The following is a 24,150-nucleotide window of genomic DNA, read 5'->3' on the forward strand; positions in this document are numbered from 1 at the left end:
GCCTCCGTGTCCATCACCAACCCCTGGAGTTGACTCAAACTCATGTCCATTGAGTCAGTGATGCCGTCCAACCATCTCATTCTCTGTCGTCCCCTTCTCCCACCTTCAATCTTTCCCAGCATCAGGGTCTTTTCAAATGAGTCATTTGTACACAAATGAATTTGTACATTTGTCATATTCCTCAAATATATCAATTTTATTAAAAATTAATAAAAATTCTTGGGGAAACTGAAATGCATAATCATAATAGATGATTTTATCCACAGGATAAGTGGATAAAAATTTCATATGGGTAGAGATTTTAACTATACAGTTAATAAGTTTGGTTTAATGAAAGTATGTAGATTTTTTTCACTCAACTGGTAGAGAATACATATTCTTTTCAAGCACATAATGACTAATATTAGACCATAAATCAAATCTTAACAAACTCAAATGAATTAATAACATACAAATAGCATTCTTTGATCAAAAAGTAATTTACTTAGAAATTCTGACCTCTCTATCCATTTATAAAGTAAAAGAGAATTTCTAAGTAATTAATTAAGCATGGGAGAAATTATAATGTGAATAATTTGGTAGCATATAATAACAATAACTGGGTCAGCATATACTGGGGGAAACTAATAGGGATAGTGAGAGTAGCAGGTTTGAATGTCCTGATACCATCACATTCTGGGCCATCACAGGGATCTTGCAGAACAAGACTTCAGACCTAGGGGAGAGACATGTGCCCTTAATTTGTGAAGTTTTTAAATTTTTTTTTAATTACTTTTGATTTTTAATGGTCTTATTTTTTAGAGCAGTTTTAATTTCACAGCAAAAATGAGGAGAAGGTACAAAGACTTCTGTACCTTATATAACCCCTGCTCCCAGATACACACAACTTCCCCACCACTATCAGCAACCCACACCAGAGTGGTCCATTTGATATAATTGATGAATCTACACTGATACATCTTTATCGTCTAAAGTCCATAGTTTACATTAGGGTTCACTCTCGATGTTGTACATTATATGGATTTTGACAAACATGTAATTGTTACGCAGCCACCATTACAGTGTCTTATAGGATACTACAACGCCCTCAAAATCCTCTGTGCTTCACCTATTTGTCACTCCCTCTCCCCTAACCTCTGGCAACTACTAAACCTTATCTCCATAGTTTTGCTTTCAAATCAATAACTTTTTACCTTAAGAAACTAGCAAAAGAAGAGCAGAGTCAATCCAAAGCAAGCATAAGGAAGAAATACAGGCTAGAGTGGAAGTAAATGAAACAGAGAATATAAAAGCAATAGAGCAAATCAATGAAACCAAAGCTAGCTAGACTGAGAAGAAGGGGAGGAGGAGGGGGAGAGGGGTGGAGGAGAGGGAAGGGGCCAGGGAAAAAGAAGAATCACGTTACTAGAATCCGAAATGAAAGGTGGGACGTAACTACCAACCTCCCAGAAATAAAAAACATTATAAAGGAATGTGTGTGCATGCTAAGTCACTTCAGTCTTGTCTGACTTTTTGTGCCCCTATGAACTGTAGCTCACCAGGCTCCTCTGTCCATGGGATTCTCCAGGCAAGAACACTGGAGTGGGTTGCCATTTTCTCCTCTGGGGATCTTTCAGACTCAGGGATCAAACCCATGTCTCTTATGTCTCCTTCATTGGCAGGCAGATTCTTTACCATCACTGCCACCTGGGAAGCCCCTTATAAATGAATATTATGAACAATTATATAACTTTAAAAATTTGTATAACAAATTAGATAACTTGATAAAGTGGGCAAATCCTTAGGAAGACCAAAATACCAAATTTGACTCAATAAGAAATATAAATGCTGGGAATAGAGCTTTAACTAGCAAATAGATTAAGTTAGTAATTAAAAACTTTCCACGAAGAAAAGTCTAGGCCCAGGTGGTATCATTGCTAAGTTCTACTAAATGTTTAAAGAATTAACAATTCTCTACAAATTCTTCCAGAAAACAGAACACTTCCTAACTCATTCTGTGAGACCAGTATTAGCCTGACACCAAAACTGCACAGCTATATGTGAACAATGAGATTAAAACATTCCCTCACACCATATATAAAAATAGATTCAAAATGCCTTAAAGACCTAAATGAAAGATTTGAAACCATAAGACTCCTAGAAGTGAACATAGGCAAAACATCCTTTGACATAAATCATAGCAATATTGTCTTTGATCTCCTAAGGCAAAAGGGGAAAAAAAAGCAAAAATTAGCAGTTGTGACCTAAAAATTTTGCACAGAAAAAGAAACCACAAAACAAAATGACCATCTATGGAATGGGAAAAAATTTGCAAATGATGTGACCAACAAGATGTTACTATCCAAAATATACACCAGCTTAAACAACTCAGTATCAAAATAACAACCCAATCAAAAAATGTTCAGAAGACCTGAGTAGACATTTCTCCAAAGAGACATACAGCTAACAGGCACATGAAAAGATGTTCAACATAGCTAACTATTAGAAAAATGCAAATCAAAATCACAATGAGATAGCACATGCGTCAGAATGACCATCATCAAAAAATTTACAAATAACTTGTTGGAGAGAATATGGAGAAAAGAGAACCCTTGAACACTGTGGGAATGTAAATCGGTGCAGCCACTGTGGAAAACAAAATGGAGGTCCCCTAAAAAACTAAAAATAGAACTACCAACTCCACTCTAGGGTCCACATTTAGAAAAAACAAAAGTACCAATTAGAAAAGATACACGCACTCCAATATTCATAGCAGCACTATCTATCTATATCTTTATACACAATGGAATATTACTCAGCCATAAAAGAATGAAACAGTGCCATTTGCAGCAACAAGGATGGACTTAGAGATTATCATACTAAGTGGAATGAGTCAGAAAGAGAAAGGCAAATCCCACATCATATCACTTATAGGTAGAATACAACGCAAATGAACATATCTAAAAAACAAGTTACGAGATAACCACTCAATCCTTTTGTTCAACGTAGCGCTAGAAGATCTAGGCAAAATTTACTTTCTCTAAATCTCTGCCTCCTCAACTGTAAAAAAGAGAGAGTTGGACTAAGTAATAGCTAAGCCTCCTACCACCTCTAGTTTTCTCACACTGGACTTAAACTATGCCTGATTTCTGAATTACAAACTCTTCCTTTCCCAACCACCAGGGAAGGAAGAGGGCTGGGAGAGGACAGCCACTTCCTTGTCAAGACAAGAAATAGGAGAAACAGAGGACCACATGTCACTTTCACAAGTTGCTGCCTCAGCCAGTGACATGTTTAAGTGCAAAGCACGGTTATAATTAGAGCAGCAGCCTGTCCTGAGTGCTCCACCAGCCACAGGGAGCACAGCTGGATCTGCCAACCCTATGCACAGGACTCGGAGAGGCTGCTCTGGCCTTGAAAATTACCCTTCTTAAAAGGATTTTCCTCCTTCCTCAAGGGAAAGAAAACCCACTGATATAAAACCCCATTTGCCTTCCGGCTTCCCCTGTGACTGCCTCTCCAGCAGAGACAGAGCGTTGATAAATACAGGAGAAAGAAAAAAAATCGTAAGCTGAGCCTGGTCACATTGGCCCTTGTGATATAGTTTTATTTTTAACTTCGAAGCACTTGGACTATTTCTGTTGAAGTTTTTTCTCCTTTCCCTACCTCCACGACAGAATTCGGTTCTCTGCAGCAGCCGATGCACGCCCAGCCACCTCCGGCAGTCTGCCTGCTCACAACCAAGGGACGCGGGTGCAGCACGTGCTGACTCAGCCCGTGCCGGCAAGGTAAGCTTTCTAGACGCGGGCAGGCTCATCAAGGCGGAATTTAGAATGGTGAACGTGGACGCAGAGGCTGAGCTGCCCATCACCTTTTTGCTCTGAGCAAGAGGGTTGTTAAAACAAATTAGTTACATATGAGGGAGAAAAGGTTGGCTCAGACAGTGAAACTCTGCTTTCGTTTCATATGTGAACTCCTGCTTTGAATCTAAAATCTTAGACTAGGAGATTACCTGCTTTCTAACAGCTTAGGTTCTTTCTTCTGCAATCAACCATAGTAGTTATGTGGTGTCTCTAAGGTTACACAGTATTGATGGGGGTTCAAGATAGGGGAGGGGGAGGAAGTGGTGAAAACAGATAAAAGGCCCAGCCCCAGAATTTCTGTTTTCTGAAGTCCAAATGTGTGATCTTTCCCCAACCAACATTCACAGTGTTAATTGCAAGCCATTCTCGTGTACTTTAAATTTCATCACCTGTGACACTACTGGTTAATTTAGCACAATTGTATTTACTGCATATATTTTAAAAATTCTGCCTGCAGAGTTTAAAATCTGTTTTTATTTAACAGTATTTCCTAAACATGACTCATTCCTTCCCAGCTCTCTTGAATCCAAATACATTTGTGGAATAGAAGTGAAAGTATTTCACAAGTTGAAAAACTTCTACAGGCAGGTAAAACAAAAATTGTCGCAAACTTGAAATTTGCACATCCTGAGGGATAAAAGTAAAATGATTAATGATACTTAAAGTATCAAACCCTTTAAAGTGTAGACAGGTTATTTCCAGCTTTGGGAATAATTTCATAATGTTGCATGTACAAACAAATTGGCAGGGAGAAGGGTGCAGTGTTTATTTTCCTGTTTTCCTCTGGACCTCGCTTAGTGTGATAGAGTTAAAAGTTCAGCCAAGGACATCCTGGGAAGTGGCCTGTGCAGCAAAAATGATTCTGCACACTCTGAACTTTGCAGTGTACTGGCTAATGCCACCAATGCCAGGAAAAGGAGACCTACCACCAGACACCCTAATGCCTGGTTCCTTCCTGCCAGCCTCTGTAACCTCCAGATGCATCCCATAACTTTGCTATCAGTGTCTGGGTTATAATTATGCCTGTTTGCTAGGTACAATCAAATGCACTATGTATAACTACCTCACTTCATTTAATTTTGTCAAGGTTTCTGGAGCACCAAAGTTTTCAAGGTGTATACTGAATACTGTCCTAGCAAAATGGTGTGTTAGCTTAGCAATAACCAATCAGACCAGGTGACTCAGAGCTACTTCTAAATAATCCGGCCAGTTTGCATTTTCTTGGCCAATACAAAACAGAAATTTAAAATACTGACACTAGTAATACAAGAGCCAGTTATGAGAATTAACTAGCTAATTAAATAACTAGAAAGTTTAAAGATAGATTTCTAGTGTAGGTAGAGAACTGTAAATGGTGATTTAGGGGAGGATGGTTTTTAGGGTATAGTGAAAGGGCTGAAATCATAGCCTGAAAGCCCAGGATTATGGGACCACATGTGGGAATTTTCCTTGGCCAACTGGTTGTGTTAAAATCTCAAGAGGCAAAGGAATTATTTGAATATTTAACTTCATACATTTTCTTTCCCTAAAATTAAATATCTCCACAGCAGGGAAACAGATTAACAATGTATAATTAAGGTAACAAATTAATTGGCTGGTTAATAGCTTAACAGTTAATCTCTGTTCTTAAACTCTTGACCTTGTCACTTCCACTAAAGTTAAAGCTCGGGAATAAATAATTATTGCCAGGGCTAGCCACATGAGGAAGCAAAATAGTTAGTCGCTGACATCATGTGAGGGGTGCTGGGAGGGCCCCTTGCCTAAAAATACCTCCGTGACACCAACCCTGATTGTCTACTAACTTTGTAGTAAAGAATGTGAAAACTATCATCTGTTAATCCCATTCTCTTTTGTTTGAGTCAGTGATGTAAATATACCTGCTGTATGCCTTCTCACGACCTTCTGGCCAGTGACCCTTGGTCACCACCTCTTCCTCATTCTTCCAGGCTCTGTCCTGCTTTGCCCCTGGTATCATCTCAGCTGCCCACAAGCCCTTGGCCGTTGTCACACAGGTAGCTCTGTGTGGTACTGTGGTTTCCACAGAATTTCTTAATAAACATCAAGGTGAAGTAGAAAAAATTAAAGCGTGTGATCAGAGTCAGAGACTCTGGGGAGCATGGGCAATGAGACATTCCTTCTCTGGGCTTCCGTTCTCTTGTAGAAAATGAAGAGCTTAAACTAGACCCTTTTCATAACCCTTCATTCTACAAGATCAGAACCTGCATTTTAAAAGGACTGCTCAGGTGATTACTATGCACACTGACGTTTGCAAAACTCCAGAGCAGAAGATTTCTGGTTATCTGCCTGATCCAGATTTCTGATTCTATGAATGCAAGGGTGAAGAACAAGTGCTGTAAAGTCATACAAACAATCCTGGCAGCATTCAGAGTATCTGTCATAACTGGAGTCCACTGAGTCTTTTCCATTCAGTTAAGGCCACATTAACGTAATAAAGTTGAAAATGTTTCTTTATCCCCCTTTAAAACAAAACAGAACAACAATAAAAAACAAATTAGCATGTGTGCAGTGCTGTGCCGTGCTTAGCCTCTCAGTCGTGTCCGTCTCTTTGAGACCCCATGGACTGTAGCCCACCAGGCTCCTCTGTCCATGGGGATTCTCCAGGCAAGAATACTGGAGTGGGTTGCCATGCCCTCCTCCAGGGGATCTTCCTGACCCAGGGGTCGAACTGCCATCTCTTACAACCTTCATCTCCTGCACTAGCAGGCACGTTCTTTACCATTTGCGCCACCTGGGAAGCCCTTTGTGGCGAATACAAGAGGCCAGAATTGTGGGAAATTAGGGAGATTCACCAAAAAAGGCAATGGCACCCCACTCCAGTACTCTTGCCTGGAAAATCCCATGGACGGAGGAGCCTGGTGGGCTGCAGTCCATGGGGTCGCTAGAGTCGGACACGACTGAACAACTTCACTTTCACTTTTCACTTTCATGCATTGGAGAAGGAAATGGCAACCCACTCCAGTGTTCTTGCCTGGAGAATCCCAGGGACGGGGAAGCCTGGTGGGCTGCCGTCTATGGGGTCGCACAGAGTCGGACACGACTGAAGCGACTTAGCAGCAGCAGCAGGGAGATTCACATTGATAAAGGAGTGAGGAAAGATTTTTTTTTTTAATAGGGGCTTGAGAATGGTTAAACTGGCGGGGTATGTAAGATCCAGTGGAATGAGAGAGAACTGAAAATGGAAAGGTCAGCCAAGGGGTGTGGGTGTGATGCCATGGGCAGAAATAAGGTCTGCACAGGGGTGGTGACCGTGAGAGTGGCCTCGGTAGAGAAAGGACAGTTTAGTGACTCCTGTATACTGGATACATTCGCTACTCTATCTCGTTTGATCCTCACACAATCCTGAGTTATGATGAGGCCTATTTTATGGATGAATACATTAGCTTTAGAGAGATTCAGTAACTTCTCAAAAAATTACCCAGCAGAACATGTGTTCATTAATTTATTTTTATTATTTTTAATTTTTGGTGGTGCCGCACAGCTTGCGTGATCTTAGCCTGACCAGGGATTGAACCTGTGCCCTCGGCAGTGAAAAAGCAGAGTCCACCAGACCACCAGGGAGTCCCCTCTTTAATTTACTTCAGATTGGGGGTATCAGGTAAGACCTCTGTGGAAGTAGTCGGTAAGGTAAAGTCTAAATAGGGAGAAGAAACCCATAAGCAATTAAGGAGCAGGCGGTGAATTCTCTTGGGAGAAAGAGCAAGTACAAAGTTCCTACAGAAGAATGAGCAAAAAGTTCTGGAACTAAGTGCTCAAGGGAGAGAGGTGAGGTAAAAGGGACAAGCAAGGGACACTCAGAAAGGACCATGTGGGCCAAGATAAGGACAATGGACCTTATTCCTTGTGATAGGATGGGATCCTCTGAAGATTTTAAGCAGGGAAGTAGTAATCTAATGTTAAAAGTTGTTAAAATCACTCTTTTTGCTGACGAATATAGATTATGGGGCACAAAATGGGAGGAGTAAGAGAGATTATAATTGTATTGCTCCAGACTGGATGAGAGATGATGGTGCTTGGACCTGGGCAGTGGTGGTGGAGATGGAAAGAAATGGATAGATTTGCCAACTGCCTTTTCAGATCTTTCTCCCAAGCCTTTCCACATAACCAGGCACTAGTTTCTTTGTGATTGGGGCATAATATCAGGCTCTTCTAGCTCTCAGACTTGAGCTTACAGTACAATCAGCTGGTAGGTCTGATTCAGTAGTTCTGATTTGGTGGGGCCCAATACAGTACTTTTCTAACCAATTCCTGGGTGATTCTGATTCTGTTGGTCTAGGTACCATATTTTAAGGACTATTATTCTAGCTGACTTGCCTTTGCTTATTAATTTACTCCTTTCTGAGTGATCCACAGAGCACCAAACTTGCATCAAATAGTTTCTGCTCCTTTGTCAGGTTCTAAATTCTCCTCTATCTCTTTAAAGAAGGATTCATCCCTTGAACTCATGTACTGCACTTGGTCCTTCTATCTACTATTCTCCAGGCAAGAATAGTGGAGTGGGTTGCCATTTCCTTCTCCAGGGGATCTTCCTGACCCAAGAATCGAACCCAGGTCCCCCACATTACAGGCAGATTCTTTACCAACTAAGCTACGCAGGAAGCCCCTATCTACTCATATTCTATTTAAACTCCATCCAGTACAATTAGTAAAATCTAGTTCTGTGTAGATCGCTCAACTATTTAAGTATAAATTATATAGCATTGTGTCCCCTAGACAGGGGAACTTTAAAACATATTTTGGGGGAGAGTGTTTTGGCCAAACTTGATTGAAGTTCATTTTTAAGAGGAGGGAATTACCTTTTCTGACAGGGAGCAATAATTTAAAGGTAACTATAGGGGCATGGAGACTGAAGGGGAAAATGTCACCCAAGTAACCATACTCTGTTTCATAAACAGAACTTCATCAGGTTTTTCACAGTGAAGAAGTTCTATATGCTTTGATTTGGTAGATGTTTCATTTTAAATCTCAGACTCCATATGGAAGTGAACGTTTTTAACCCTAAAAAATTTCCCTGAACTGTGAAGGCATAGGACCTGGATGGTCATCTTGTTTCTGTTCAGAAGGGCACCATATGGGATGGCTCTAGAGGAGGACCCCCCCCCCCCCCCCGCAAAATCATCATTGGGATGAAGGTGAAGCATCCAGCTCCTCTACAATTCGGAAAGATAATACATGTAGACACCTTTCTGCACCTCATCTGAAGGAAAAGAGGCTATCACCTAACAGAGTATAGCCATGGGCTCACATTCTCCCCTGATCATAGAGATGGACCACAGAGGTCTGTATGGATCTCCAATGGACACTGTGGAGAGTAGAGTTTGAAGTCACACAGACTTAAGCTTCTTTGTGCCTCAGTGTCCTTATCAGTAAACTGGAGATGGTAATACCCACCTCACAAGACTATTGTGAGGATTAAATGAGATGTTATATAAATACACATGTTAAGCATTGATATCTTATTTCTCTTCCTGTATGATATCCAAAATGCAGAGATCACTCAGTCTTGGCAAGTTAGACAAACCCCATGGAGGATAAGGATCCAGTCACTGCACTGAAATAGAAATTGGGAGAAAAGGGCATCTCATATCATGAGACAACCTATGATAAATCTAACTTGGTTAAGCTGAGGCAACACCAGTTGGCTCCAACCTAAGGTGATCAATCAGTTGTCAAAATTTATCTGGGACTAAGAGGTTTTCTGGGACCTGGGACTTTCAGGGCTCACTCAGTGTCTAAGGCAAACTAGCGTGTTTGGTCACCCTATTTCTCCGGCAATAATTAGGATATCAACAATTTTGAATTGTCTTTTATCATAGTAGGAATGTTTTTGGAATGTATTTTTTCCCCAGCTATACAACAAAAGGTTTAGATGTGATATCTTATGCCCTTAGGCTATAATTATCTTTCTCCTTTCCTCCACTGCCAAACATCTCCAATGAGTGGTCTCCACTCAGTGTCTTTCTGCTGAGCACATGTCCTCTCTCAAAGTCACTCATCTGGGGTAGCTCCAGAGCCTGGCAGAAGCTCTTTAAATAGCAACATAGAGCAACAACAGCAGCAAAAGCATCTTTGTTGCTTCCATGCATTGCTTTTCTTTTCTCTTAAAGGGATAGTTTCAAATAACTAAGGCTCCACTACAAATGTTCCTAGTCTCAAAACCACTGTTCTTAAGAATCTTTTATAATGCTGAAGGATAAGAAATCATTGGCAACAAAGACCTACTGTATAGCACAGGGAATTATACTTAATTTTTGTAATAACCAATAAAGGAAATGAATGAAAAAATAGATATAGATGTATGTATCACTTTGCTGTACACCTGAAACTAACACATTATAAATCAACTATACCTCAGCTTAAAAGAAATGATTGAGCTTAGAGTTTATTACTGTTGTTCCTCCAGCTAGACACATGTCTGCCGATAAGGGCAGAGTTCTCACTACACACAGGGAGTGCACAGAACTAGCCAGGGCTGCTCTGCCCTTGCTGGGAAATGGGGTCAACTTTGTCACAGAATCTGACTGGCAAACATGAAGTTGGACATTCCCGGTACTGTTAGCTTTTTTCACAAAGCCTTGCTCCAATCTTCTTTCCCACCTAAAACCCAACAGGAGACCATGAGTCATTCATAGTTCATTCTTGATGAATGTCTGTCATGAATAGAAAACAGATGGTCTCATTCTCCCAGGCAGGGCATACGCCCTGCCAGCACTGAAGTGTGTGCTTAATAGCTTTCTCCTCTACTCCAAACAAACGCCAGATTTTGAATGGCCAAAAGTCCCACGTCACAGCTGAAATGCGCATGCTCTGGCAAGAGTTCTTCGGGGACCTGCCACGAGCGGCGGCACTGTCATCACTGTTCTTAACCTCACGGTGGCATCGGAGGCCATCGCTCACCCTTTCCGTTAGATCTGGCAACACAGTCCCGACTCTCTTAGCTCTTGGCGTTCTTTCTGTGGCTCTACTTCTTACCCCCAGAGTGGTCACACTTAGCCTTGTACCTCATGGCTCCGATTTCTATTCTGTGTGCTCACGTCTCCAGTTATGGCTTCCTCTCGCTTTTAAGTGGGTAACTCGCCAGTCTGCGTCTCTCTGTTCTACTCCCTCATCTTCCCACCCACACGGTCTGTCATGACCTAAAGCAACTTGTGTTGTGCTCGCTGGGCCCATCTTTCCTCCCCAGACAGTTTCCTCCTTAGACCTCCATTTTTCTCAGAATTACACCCAATGTTCTCTCTTCTTGATTCACTTTCTTGGCATCATCTTTGGCTTTTCTTCTTCCCCCATCTCAAGTCAGAAGCAAAAATGTTACTTGTAACATTGTAATGTCTCCTGTCTCTTCCACTTCTGCCGTTTCTGCCGTCTTCTGTCTCACCGTCTCAGCCTCCAGCATGTTCTCCACATGGTAGTTTCTAACTCCAGGTCCTTCCACTCCATCCTCCCACTCCTACTTATTAGTACCCCTAATTACAATGATAAATGGTTCCTTTTTAAAAAATTCCCAGATGGGTTGTTTTTAATTAATGCAGCCTGTAGGAACTTAGTTCCCCAACCAGGGATCAAATCCATGCCCCCTACACTGGAAGTTCAAAGTCTTAACCACTGAACCACCAGGGAATTCCCAAATGGTTCCTTATTGAATGCCAAAATTCCAGATGCTTGAACCTAATATTTACAAATTCCCACAGGTCCACAATGGGAATTCCCACCCCCCACCCCCAACCCAGGAGTGATCTGGAATATGGCAGAAGCCCACCTGAATGTTAAATTTTATGTTGAAAGAACTGGCTGGACTCCTGCATCCAAAAGATCTTTGTCTGAACCTATTCTGCTCCCTCTCAGCCCAGCCCTCACAGTCCTTCCACTCTGTTCAGCATTCCCCCCCTCTCTCTGGCTGATTTATCTTCTACTTGGCCCTGAACCTATCAATGTTCTGGCTAGCAGCTTCTCACCTGCCTCCTGATTCAGGCAATTATAGAGCATTCCGGCATGATCTCTCTTTCACACTTTCAGTGCACGAGTCAGATAGGGAATGTGTTAAGAATGTAAGTTTCAGAACACTCACTTCACTCAGGTCAGGGGTATAGCCAGCATCCATAGCAGGGTTGTCCAATAAAACTTTCTATGAAGATGAAAATAGTCTATTCTGTGTTGTCCAATAGAGTAGCTACTAACCATATGGGGCTACTGAACACTTGAAATGTAGTATGACTTGAGGAACGAAATTATTAATTCTAGTTCATTTTGATTAACTTAAATAGCCACATGTGGCCAGTGGCTACACTACTGAACAGTGCAAAGCTATATATGTAAGAAGCATTACAGCTGATTATAATAAACAATAGTGTTTAAAGCCACTTTAACAAGCAGTCTGCTGCTGCTGCTGCTGCTAAGTCGCTTCAGTCGAGTCCAGCTCTGTGCGACCCCATAGATGGCAGCCCACTAGACTCCCCAGTCCCTGGGATTCTCCAGGCAAGAATACTGGAGTGAGTTGCCATTTCCTTCTCCAACGCATGCATGAATGCTAAGTTGCTTCAGTTGTATCCAACTCTATGGGACCCTATGGACAGCAGCCCACCAGGCTACTCTGTCTACAGGATTCTCTAGGCAAGAATACTGGAGTGGGTTGCCATTTCCTTCTCCAACAAGCAGTCTAGGTAACCCTTAAGCTCACTTACTGGCATATATAGTAGGTAACTAAATGCTTGTTGAATAAATGGATGGAAGAATGAATACAAGAATAAACTAGCATACAATTTCCTTGAGATTTAAGGCTGTCTTTTCTAAAAAAGAAAAGTTAATGAGGGTTTTCCAGATTAAAGGAGGCTAAAAAGACTTAAACAAATGTAACAAGTCGACCTTACCAGGATTCTGGCTCAAGAACTGAAAATTGTTTTTTAAAGTACAGAAGACATTTTGGGGATAATTGGGAAAATTTGGATATAGACAGCATGTTACATGATATTAGAAAATTGTTTTTCATTTTCTTAGGTGAGATAATGTTACTGTAGTCACAAAAGAAAATGTCTTATTCTTAGGAAATACATGCTGAAGTACTTACAGATAAGTAAGCATATATACGCCAGTAAGATAAAGTGTAATAATGTCAGCAACTTATCTTCAAGTGGCTTGGCAAAAAAAATGTGTGTGTATTGAAAGAAAGAGAAAGTAAAAGTGTACCTAAGAAGAGCATATTTGACTGTAAAATGGGGGGCCCAGGGTGATGGAAGAGTACTTGAAGTCATTTTGGCCCCTGTTAAAGTAGATAAAATAACTTTTTCACGAATCATTCATGTTTGTATTTTTATATTTTCCCCTAGAGTTCTTATTCAAAGCCAGAAGAAATTTGGAAGCTATGGTAAGTACCAGGTGCTCTCTGGAATTTCACCTTTCAGAGGTCCAGGTGTGGCCTCATTTAGCCTGTAGCCCAAGCTGCTGGTGGGTTTGTCCTTTTGGTCTAATGATATATATCGGCTTTTTGCTGAACCAGAGCTTCTAGAGCAGAACCTAGAATAAACCGACACAGAGTTAAGGGAAAGTAGAGACCTGAGAAAGACTGATGAGCAAAGATTTTTGGTAAAACTTTATATATGAAAAAGAAAAAAATCCAGCTGTAATCTAAATGACTAACACTTCCTTCATTCAACAAATATTATTGAGTGCTTACAATGATCCAGGCCCTGTGACAGGTGCTGAGGACCAAAAGATGTGAACAAAACCAGACCCGCCTTGGGTCCTCCCAGCGTGCCCCCTGGTGGTTGATCATGTGAATGATCACTCGTTCTGGAATGTTACACTGCCGCTATGAACAGTTTGCAAAGAAAAATTTCTAAAACAGCCTAGACATAACATAATAGCAAGTTAAAGCAGAAAAATTGTATTCAGAGTATTAAATGTGCATAAATCCTCAATAATCCACAACTCAAAAATAGCAATTGTCAACTTTGTAGCCCACTTTCATGAGTGTGTGTTTTTCTCCCCCTATTTTCAACACATCTAGTACACAGATAAAATAAACTACTGGAAAATAAAGAGTATTGATAGTTGTTATTTCTGGTTGTGGTATTATGAATGTTTTTGCTTTCTTCTCTGTGCCTGTTCAGTCACTCAGTCATGTCCAACTTTTAGTGACCCCATGGACTGTACCCACCAGGCTCCTCTATCCATGGGATTTTCCAGGCAAGAATACTGGAGTGGGTTGCCATTTTCTTCTCCAGCTCTCTTCTCTATGACTTTCTGTATTTTCCAAGGTTCCTATAATCAGCGTGTATAAACAGGAAATAAGTAAAACTTAAACCCTCACAGACATGTAGAGCTTGTCTGCCAGCAGTCACTTGTTTTCTCCTTCCCCTTGCCTTTGGTGTCTCTAGGGTAGGACACGCAGGCCTCCGCCAGGGCAGCACAGACACTGCGAGAGATGCTTCAGCCGCGACTGCCACATGCCCGTGGAGCCCAGTGTCTCTTGCCCGGTGATAAACTGCCACCTGTCCTGCGGTGCTACCTTCCACATGTGCAAAGAGGCTGAGCACGAGCTACTCTGCCCTTTAGAGCAGGTTCCATGCCTCAACTCCGAATACGGCTGCCCCCTCTTCATGTCCCGCCACAAGCTGGCCAAGCACCTGCAAGTGTGTCCTGCCAGCGTGGTGTGCTGCTCCATGGAGTGGAACCGCTGGCCAAACGTGGACTCTGAAACAACGCTTCATGAGAACATCATGAAAGAGACCCCCGATGAGGAGTGCTTGGACACAGCCCTGGCCCTTCAGGACCAGAAGGTCCTTTTTAGGTCTCTGAAAATGGTAGAGCTTTTCCCAGAAACTAGAGAACCCATGGAAGAGGAACCTCCTGTGAATGGTGAAGCCAGCTGGGAGGAAATGGGTGGAGCGGTGGGTGGGGAGGATGCTGGTTTGGAAACAGGCTGCTCTCTCTCAGCCATGAATGGGGAGGTGGTAGAGCTAAGTCAGGAAGAACGAGAGGCGTTAGCCAAAACCAAAGAAGGGATGGACCTGGCCAAGTTTGACAAGTGGGAAAATATGTTCAGCAAAGAGCATGCGGCCTCAGCTTTAACAAGCTCATCAGCCAGCAGTGACAGCAAGAGCAGGAACAGCCCAGAGAAAGAACAGATTTCCAGCAGCAATAGAACGGTAGAGGAGGGAGCTGCCAAAGGAAAAGAGCCACGGGAAGACCAGAAGCAGCAGGACTTTCATGCAGCCATAGAAAAGACAGGACTTGCCCCTTGGCAGGATGGTGTTCTGGAAAGACTGAAAACAGCTGTGGATGCAAAGGACTATAATATGTACCTGGTGCACAATGGGAGGATGCTTATTCACTTTGGTCAGATGCCTGCTTGTACACCCAAAGAGAGAGACTTTGTTTACGGCAACCTGGAGGCTCAGGAAGTGAAGACTGTTTACACTTTCAAAGTTCCGGTGAGCTACTGTGGGAAGCGGGCTCGCCTAGGTGATGCCATGAGTTGTAGGCCAAGTGAGCACAAGGCCGTCGATACTTCAGATTTAGGGATCACTGTGGAGGACCTGCCCAAGTCAGATCTCATCAAGACCACCCTCCTGTGTGCTTTGGAAAGAGAACTCAAAGGTCATGTCATCTCCGAGTCCAGGAGCATTGACGGGCTATTCATGGATTTTGCTACACAGACATACAGTTTTGAGCCAGAACAGTTTTCTTCTGGGACGGTGCTGGCTGACCTCCTAACCACTGCCAACCCAAACAGCAACGCAAATGGGCTCCACGTGGAGCTCCACAGTGAGTGTGTGACCAGGAGACACAACAAGAGCAGCTCTGCCTTTACTTTCACCTGCAACAAATTCTTCAGGAGGGATGAATTTCCCCTACATTTCAAGAATGTTCACACAGACATTCAGTCATGTCTCAATGGCTGGTTCCAACACCGATGCCCCTTGGCCTACTTGGGATGTACCTTTATTCAAAACCATTTCCGTCCCCCAGGGCAAAAGGCAAAAGTGATCTACAGTCAGGAGCTCAAGACCTTTGCCATCAAGCCAGAGGTTGCTTCAGAGCTGAGTGAGGGAAGGAAGAACAACCATTTCTCAGGTCGAGAAGGAAAAAACCAGAATTCTCTAACCAGCCTGCCCCTGGAAGTCCTGCAGTACATTGCTGGGTTCCTAGACAGCATTAGCCTGTCCCAGCTCTCCCAGGTGTCCGTGCTGATGAGGAGTATCTGTGACACTTTGTTACAAGAGAGAGGGATGGTCCTCCTGCAGTGGAAGAAGAAGAGGTATTCCCATGGAGGCACCTCCTGGAGAGTTCACAGAAAGGCAAGTAATTCACCTAGTCATTCACTTCATTCATTCAGCAATTATTTACTAAGAGTCTTCTATGCACCAGCACTGGGATTGTACTAGGTTACTAGGAATGAGGCACAGTCTGTGAGCCCAAGGAAGCCAGCCTAGTAGAGGAGACAGACCCATAAACATAAAAATAATAATACAGATCATAGCGTCTATGTTATCTCTGTGTATGTGTTCAGAATATCTGCTGTTTGCTTCCATGATCCATTCTCCATCGTGATCTGTCCCCCAGGAGGCTGATCTCTGCAGACTACCTTAACCTGCTCCCTTGCCCTCCAGCTTCCAGGTGGGCTAGTCTAATGGGAGTGTATCTAATGGGAGATGGGCAGGTGGGAGAGGATGACACAGGTGTTCTTCTGGCTTCCTCTCTGCATGCGTTTTCCCCTTCTCGACACTTTGCGCTGGCCTTGTCTCTCCGCTGAAGACAGCTGTATCTGATGGTTTTCCTCCACACAGTTACCCATTCTGGATTCTAATAAACTCCTCCTTCCCATTCAGGCCTAGAGTAGTAACACTCAAGATTGTTACTAGCCTGGAAACTGCCCTAAATCTTCTGGTTTTCCTATACACTGCTCACACATTTATGTGTCATTCCTTTAAAAATTTCTCTTCAAATTACCCAGTCTGAGTGTGCCATCTGTTTTCTGCCTAGACTCTAATTGATACAATATGCCAATAGATTCTCCTCAGCCACAATCAACTAATTTTTGCCGTTGTTGAATTCATTTTGAAGATCTAAAATAATTTGGTCCACTGATTTCCCCTGGTTCAAATGCTTATTTAATTTTTAAAATATTGTGTACATCAAAGCATCTTTCCCCTTGGAAAAGCTTTATTCCCTTTTCCCGATAAAGCTAGGCTTGTTTAACTGTATTATGAGTTCTATTCAATTCAGTTCAGTTCAGTCGCTCAGTCGTATCCGACTCTTTGCAACCCCATGAATCGTAGCACGCCAGGCCTCCTTGTCCATCACCAACTCCTGGGTTTCACTCAAACTCGTGTCCATCGAGTTGGTGATGCCATCCAGCCATCTCATCCTCTGTCATCCCCTTCTCCTCCTGCCCCCAATCCCTCCCAGCATCAGGGTCTTTTCCAGTGAGTCAACTCTTCGCTTGAGGTGGCCAAAGTACTGGAGTTTCAGCTTTACCATCATTCCTTCCAAAGAACACCCAGGACTGATCTCCTTTAGAAGGGACTGGTTGGATCTCCTTGCAGTCCAAGGGACTCTCAAGAGTCTTCTCCAACACCACAGTTCAAAACCATCAATTCTTCAGCCCTCAGCTTTCTTTATAGTCCAAATCTCTCACCCATACATGACTACTGGAAAAACCATAGCCTTGACTAAATGGACCTTTGTTGGCAAAGTAATGTCTCTGCTTTTGAATATACTATCTAGGTTGGTCATAACTTTCCTTCCAAGGAGTAAGCATCTTTTAATTTCATGGCTGCAATCACCATCTGCAGTGATTTTGGAGCCCCCCAAAATAAAGTCTGACACTGTTTCGACTGTTTCCCCATCTATTTGCCATGAAGTGATGGGACCAGATGCCATGATCTTCGTTTTCTGAATGTTGAGCTTTAAGCCAACTTTTTCACTCTCCTCTTTCACTTTCATCAAGAGGCTTTTGAGTTCCTCTTCACTTTCTGCCATAAGGGTGCTGTCATCTGCATATCTGAGGTTATTGATATTTCTCCCAGCAATCTTGATTCCAGCTTGTGCTTCTTCCAGCCCAGCATTTCTCATGATATACTCTGCATATAAGTTAAACAAGCAGGGTGACAATATACAGCCTTGACGTACTCCTTTTCCTATTTGGAACCAGTCTGTTGTTCCATGTCCAGTTCTAACTGTTGCTTCCTGACCTGCATATAGGTTTCTCAAGAGGCAGGTCAGGTGGTCTGGTATTCCCATCTCTTTCAGAATTTTCCACAGTTTATTGTGATCCACACAGTCAAAGGCTTTGGCATAGTCAATAAAGCAGAAATAGATGTTTTTCTGGAACTCTCTTGCTTTTTTGATGATCCAGCAGATGTTGGCAATTTGATCTCTGGTTCCTCTGCCTTTTCTAAAACCAGCTTGAACATCAGGAAGTTCACAGTTCACATATTGCTGAAGCCTGGCTTGGAGAATTTTGAGCATTACTTTGCTAGCATGTGAGATGAGTGCAATTGTGTGGTAGTTTGGGCATTCTTTGGCATTTCCTTTTTTGGGGGATTGGAATGAAAACTGACCTTTTCCAGTCCTATTAGCTTGTACCAAATAGAAGTGAAACTCCCAATTTGTCATATCCAAGGTGCCCTTAGCACCCTTTCTTATGGTACATGTATTAGTAATGTGAATCACAAATATATGATGCCCATTTAGGTCATTAATTCCAAAATCTCACTGTTGACTTTCTTCCCAGTATGTCAGTGTATGCAAACTGGCATTGGGGGAGTTAGGAGATGTTTACTTCTATTTTTATTGGTTATGTGTAAAACATCTTGCATATTTTCTATTATTTATTCCCTGAGCAGTCTTCTTTAAAAAGTAATTATCACACTCTCCCTTATGAATCCAGGCCTGCATCCATGTGTTAAATAACTGACTGCCATGTGTTAGGAATAAACATGAATGAGACTATGATCCTGCCTTTGGGAACTATATAGTCTGGAACTACCTAATATCTTCCTCTGTAAAATCAAATGCAAATAGTTTAATTTACATACTAGGAATTTCATTATTTTTTGACTAACAATTTTACCAATTCAGTCATTGCTGACAACTCTTAAATATCATTCAGGACAAATTGATTTCCTTGTAGAAAGGAAGAAAGATAGTTTTGTTGGAGCTAAAGGATACTCATATTAAAATGGCTTTTTAAAGTAAAAAGGGAAATAGTTCCAAGATCCTAGGTCACATTTTTTTATATAAGAACAATGACAAGAAACTGATGATGAAGTGATAAATTTGAAGAATATCAGGTTATGCCTATCTTCATAGCCAGATTTTAAAACTAGTTACTTTGGCACCGTCCTAAGTGCCAAAGGCCAGCAGGGGTTTGAGTACTAGACTTTTAGATTTCTCCTAAGGATTCTGTTCTAGTGAGACTCTTATTAATTAGCATACTTTAATTTTTAAGCAATATAAAACCAACTTAAAATACACAAATATAGAAAGAAAAGAAAGTGAAGTCGCTCAGTCATGTCCAACCTTTTGCAACCCCATGGACCATAGCCTACCAGGCTCCTCCATCCATGGGATTTTCCAGGCAAGACCACTTGAATGTATTCTTTATAAATAACAATATTCTTTATACAGGTATTCTTTATATGTATAAATGTATTCTTTATACATAAGAAACTTTACACATATATTTATACATAAACTATAAAGGGAATTTATTGGCCCATAACTAAAAAGTCTAAAGGTAATAGCTTCAGGTATGGTTTGATCTAACTCCTCAAAAATGCCCCCCAAATGACCTTTTTACTATCAGTTCTTATCTCTACTTCCTCACTAGTGACTCCACTCTAAGACACAGTTCTCCCTTCATGGTCCATGGGGGCTGTTAGCAGCTCTGAGAGACAATAGCTTCCAAATTTAAGCACAGAAGGGAAAAAAGAATGTACTTCCTGATATCTCAGACGAAAGTTCTGGAGTAGACTCTCATTAGCACTGGTTGTCTTGATTTGAATCATATGTCTATTCTAGAACTAATCACTTTGCTGGGGAGGGGGCGGGGTGAGGGTATATAGCAATAAGCAGATGGGTATTAGTTGGTATTAGTCGTTTTCACACAACATGTGGCTGGCTGGGAAGGTTATCAGTTGGAAGGGGGTCTAGGAATTGGATGCTAGAGAAGGGACTAACACATGTCTGCTGCAGTCACTAAACACTTTCTGGAATCTGAGACCAGGAAGAACAGAAGGCATTTCTTCAAACTATTTAAATAAAGCTGACCTGAGGGTATCACACTCAGGGCTTACTTTCATGCATCTATCTCTTCGCAGATTTGGCAATTCAGCAGCCTCTTCTCCAAAATCAAGACCTGGGAGTTTAATGACGTTGCCTCCATGTCTGAGCACCTGAAATCCTGTCCCTTCAATGTTGTAGAACACAAGACTGACCCGATTCTTTTGACCAGCATGTGTCAGTCCCACGAACAGGCCCGAGAGACCTTAGTCACCACCTTCAGAGCCAGACCACGAGGAAGACACACCTTATGCTAAAGACTCAGAAGCCACCGTTCTTGGATTCCTATTCAGAGTTACTGAAGATGGACAGAGTGTGATTTTGAGGACTTTCTTCTGTAAACTGCAAATGTTCTTATCTAGGTGTTTTCGAACATGCAATGCCCTTCAAAACCTGAGTAGCTGTATAAGGTGGAAGAATTTCCTAAGCCGTGGCTTGTATAATTGCTATAGCACCATACTGATAACTAATAGCCTCCCTCCCCCTACTTTTTTTTTCTAAAATAAATCCGTCTGTGGAGTAAATAGGTAACTTGAGGCCATTTAGAAGATGAGCCCACGACCTTAGGAGATGAGAGAGCCGTGAAATTCCATAACCAGCATAGGCCTGTGCTTTTGTGGAGAACTTTTCAGTTTATGAGTGCTTTCAATGATATGGGGCAGAGGCAGTATAGGAAGAGGGACTGAGATGCCTCCCAGGGCACCCAGGGTAAAAACCACAGTCTGAAGTTTCTGGAGCTGGACTTGTCTTGACAGCCAAGTCCAGGGCTTCTTTTAGTTACCCCACTGTCTCTAAGCCCAGACAGTCAAACAGAATAGAGACCTAGGCTAAGCACAGACGCTTCAGGGACACCTACAGTCGAACAGTAAGAGGCAGAAATGAGGTCACAGATGAGATGGTTGTGTAGAATCTTGGCAACATATAGAAGGACTGCCTTGAAAAATGAGATGAATCCAGAGGAGATACTATATGTATGAAGAAAATTAGGACAAAAATCACAGACTGCTTTTGAACATTTTAATAGTGACTTAAGATTCAAGCTTCTTTTCCTCTGAAAATTCTATTCTCGGTCTGGATTAGGGAGAGCCCAGTTATGGGCCAGCACCACCCTGGGCTATGTGAAATGATCACAAGACACTAACCCCAACTTCAGTGTCATGCCAGAAGGCTCAGGGTAGCCCAAGGAGACCATGCATATGGAAAAGTCAGGCCCACCGTATGTCCTGTGGTACCAGTCACTAGGTCCTAGACACCACGTGAGTATACCATGGGGAATCTTGAGAAGGAAGACATCTGAACATAGTGATTCCCTGTAATTGCTCTTACCTCTTGCTGGGCATGACTTCATTCTGTGAAAAGTGGGTGATACTTCTGATTTTTGGTAACAAATAGTCAAAACTTATGAGAACAAAAGTAAAATAAAAATACATAAGAGAAACTGGCATACCCCAAAGCTGGGTTTCATGGGACTATTGACATTTTAGACTGTATAATTCTTTGTCATAGGGACTGTCCTGTGTGTTAGAGGATGTTTAGTGACATCTTTGGCCTCTATTCAATAATACCAGTAGCTCCCGTACTGCTTTAACAACCAAAAATGTCTCTGGAAATATCCTGCGGGAGCAAAATCACTCTTGTTGAGAACCACTGCCCTAATGAATGACACACCAATGGCAGTAAGTCAGGTAAGCTTTTTAGTACAGCAAATTCTTACCTCACATGACCATCTATAGTAGTCACGATTTCATGCAGCTCTTTATTTACCAAATAGATTTTAGATGATTTTAAGTTGGGAACCAAATGGAGTTAAGTTTGTTTGATGTGGCTTCATGTCCCTGGGTCATGTGCAAAAAATATATCCTATCAGGTCTCCAGGCATAGCTGAAGCCAGGATGGTTGAACTGTTTATCCCGTGCTTATATCCCTCTCACTTTAATTGATGCCATTTTCCTAGCAATTATCAGCAAGCAAAGGCAGAGGGATAAGGAAGATGGGTACTGTGAAGAAGCAGAGAACAAAGAATTTAACCAACAACAATAAAAGAGTCTAATCGATATGAAGGCATAAGAGCAAGTGCCAGAGTAGACGTACCCTCATCTTTCATTTTAATGTGCCACTTGGTACTAGTCAGTAATGTAACTCTACTTTTCCTAATCCTTATTGTTTGGTTTATATTTCACATTTGTATATAACGTGCCATTTTCTAAAAATTATAACTAGAGTGTGAGGTAGGGTTTTATTCAGTGAAAATGAGTAATTGCAACAACTAAACAATAAAGTGGGGGAAAAAAAGGAAGAGTTCTCCAGGGATCAGTTCCACACTTTTGGAATCTAGTCCTTCCTATATGAAGAAAGAAAGCTCTGAAAATCCATTCTGGGGTTTTATTTTATTAGAAAAAGAAAGCAAGGGGAGCTGTAGCCTAAGGGAGATGAAAATCCGGGGCTACTGTGAGCCCAGTGAGAAATATAGGGAAAGAAAAGGAGCAGAGGGCTCTTCCTTGACAGTCTGGGCAGCCCAGGGTTCAGGAGGGCAGGCAGAAATGTGACCGCACCTCTCTATGGGCCCCACCATTCCAGGTACACTTTACTTTCCCAGTTTCTATCTAAAGTGCAACATTGAGCAGATCAACACCATCAAACACATTTTATAAGGCATCAAATTATATATGTAGCAGGAAATCAGAGTACTACAGGTATCCACTAGCCTATACAAAAAAGCACATTTTATGGTGACAGGGCAATTGAAGAAAAAGGAAAGCCTTTTAGAGGGACAGTGATCTGATTAATGGGATGAAGCTACAGTGAGCAGCATGAACAGCAAGCATTATCTGACAAAAGCAAGATAGCTAGAAATGGTTTCAGCTTAAGAATCAGCTAAGGAGACTGAAAGGGGACTGTGGACCCAAGAATAAGAACCTGGATGGGGGAGGTGTCTGTGGGCAGAGCCCTTGAAGAGTATCACACCAAGAAATCCAGTCCAAAGTAGGGATCAGCTGTATGTGGAGGGTAAGGTCTGGGGAACCCAGGCAGAAAAGATTATTGCCTTAAGGACCTGGAAAAGAAGCTTTTGTCTTATAATGAAGGAAAAAGTGAAAATCAAGGTGGAATTTGGATGTAGGAAGAAAATCACTGCCAAAGTATGTGATGATGTCTAATCAAACTGAAACAAAGAATGAGATTGTAAATATCTAGTGTGACTTACCTCTATACCCTGGAAACCCCAATATCTCTACAGGCAAAAATAAAGGCTGTTTTGTACTCTGAACGTCTATCTGGGTGAATCTTGCAAGCGAGGCATAGAGACAGATGTGTCTCACTGGCACAGAAGTCACTGTGGCAACAAAGGAGTGTGTGTCTTGAAGAAAAGCCAAGGAATGAGCCTGAGGGTTGCAGTGCTCTAAGCACATGGGCAGCTCACCAATGAACTCTAAGGATTTTCATGAAGCCTTGCCACAACTATGGGTCTCAGTCACCAATCCTAGCTCTTCCTTGATCCCACTGTCTTCTCCATCTTTGAAAGCTGAACCCAAGTTTAGATACTGGTTATAGCACAGACTTCAGATTCTTCACCATCTGAGCCACCAAGAAAGCCCCCATTTTCTACCAACCCTATACCGAATCCTGACTTTCAGTTTGATTTGATTTTGTTTTGCCTAGGGTCTCCTATTCTGGACCTTGCCAATCCCAATGGCTTTGGGTTAGATAAACTCACTGCATCCTGATCTCATTCCCATACTTTGCTTGATGACTTGTTTTTTGCCTATCACTGCCTGTCCAAAGGTCCTCACCTCTTCTATCAGCCTCAGCCCTGTACCACAGAGAAACTTCATGTACCACAGAGAAACTCAATCTACCTTCTTACATGGCCACTGATTTCATTCATCCAGCTACAGGGAAGCCTAGACTTTCTTTAGTAGAGTAATTTCTTTGACTCCAAATCCTTTTTATCATCTCATTGTTCCCTTTTGTGCTTAGTTGCTCAGTCATGTCTGACTCTTTGCAACCCCAT

At 42.0% G+C, this 24,150-nt stretch overlaps 1 protein-coding gene across 2 annotated transcripts; it reads left to right on the forward strand.

Annotated features, from left to right (window-relative positions):
* The first annotated feature begins 3,329 nt into the window (after positions 1-3,329).
* Positions 3,330-23,406, forward strand: FBXO40 (F-box protein 40). 2 transcript variants are annotated; one of them, XM_052646855.1, is made up of 6 exons: positions 3,330-3,545; positions 3,627-3,767; positions 7,342-7,458; positions 13,181-13,218; positions 14,231-16,153; positions 20,180-23,406. In XM_052646855.1, exons 4-6 carry the CDS (start codon positions 13,216-13,218, stop codon positions 20,396-20,398), a joined length of 2,145 nt encoding a protein of 714 aa, XP_052502815.1. In that variant the 5' UTR covers positions 3,330-3,545; positions 3,627-3,767; positions 7,342-7,458; positions 13,181-13,215; the 3' UTR covers positions 20,399-23,406. The 2 variants fall into 2 exon arrangements, with proteins under 2 accessions (XP_052502815.1, XP_052502743.1); XM_052646783.1 differs by having other exon boundaries at positions 3,657-3,767.
* Positions 23,407-24,150: the final 744 nt, after the last annotated feature.

This window comes from Budorcas taxicolor, chromosome 1 (genome assembly GCF_023091745.1).
Source record: "Budorcas taxicolor isolate Tak-1 chromosome 1, Takin1.1, whole genome shotgun sequence".
Lineage (NCBI taxonomy): Eukaryota > Metazoa > Chordata > Mammalia > Artiodactyla > Bovidae > Budorcas > Budorcas taxicolor.

Coding starts and splice junctions, on each gene's coding strand:
- FBXO40 (XM_052646855.1), top strand. Junction 16,154..20,179: donor CCTGGAGAGTTCACAGAAAG/GCAAGTAATTCA, acceptor ATCTCTTCGCAG/ATTTGGCAATTCAGCAGCCT.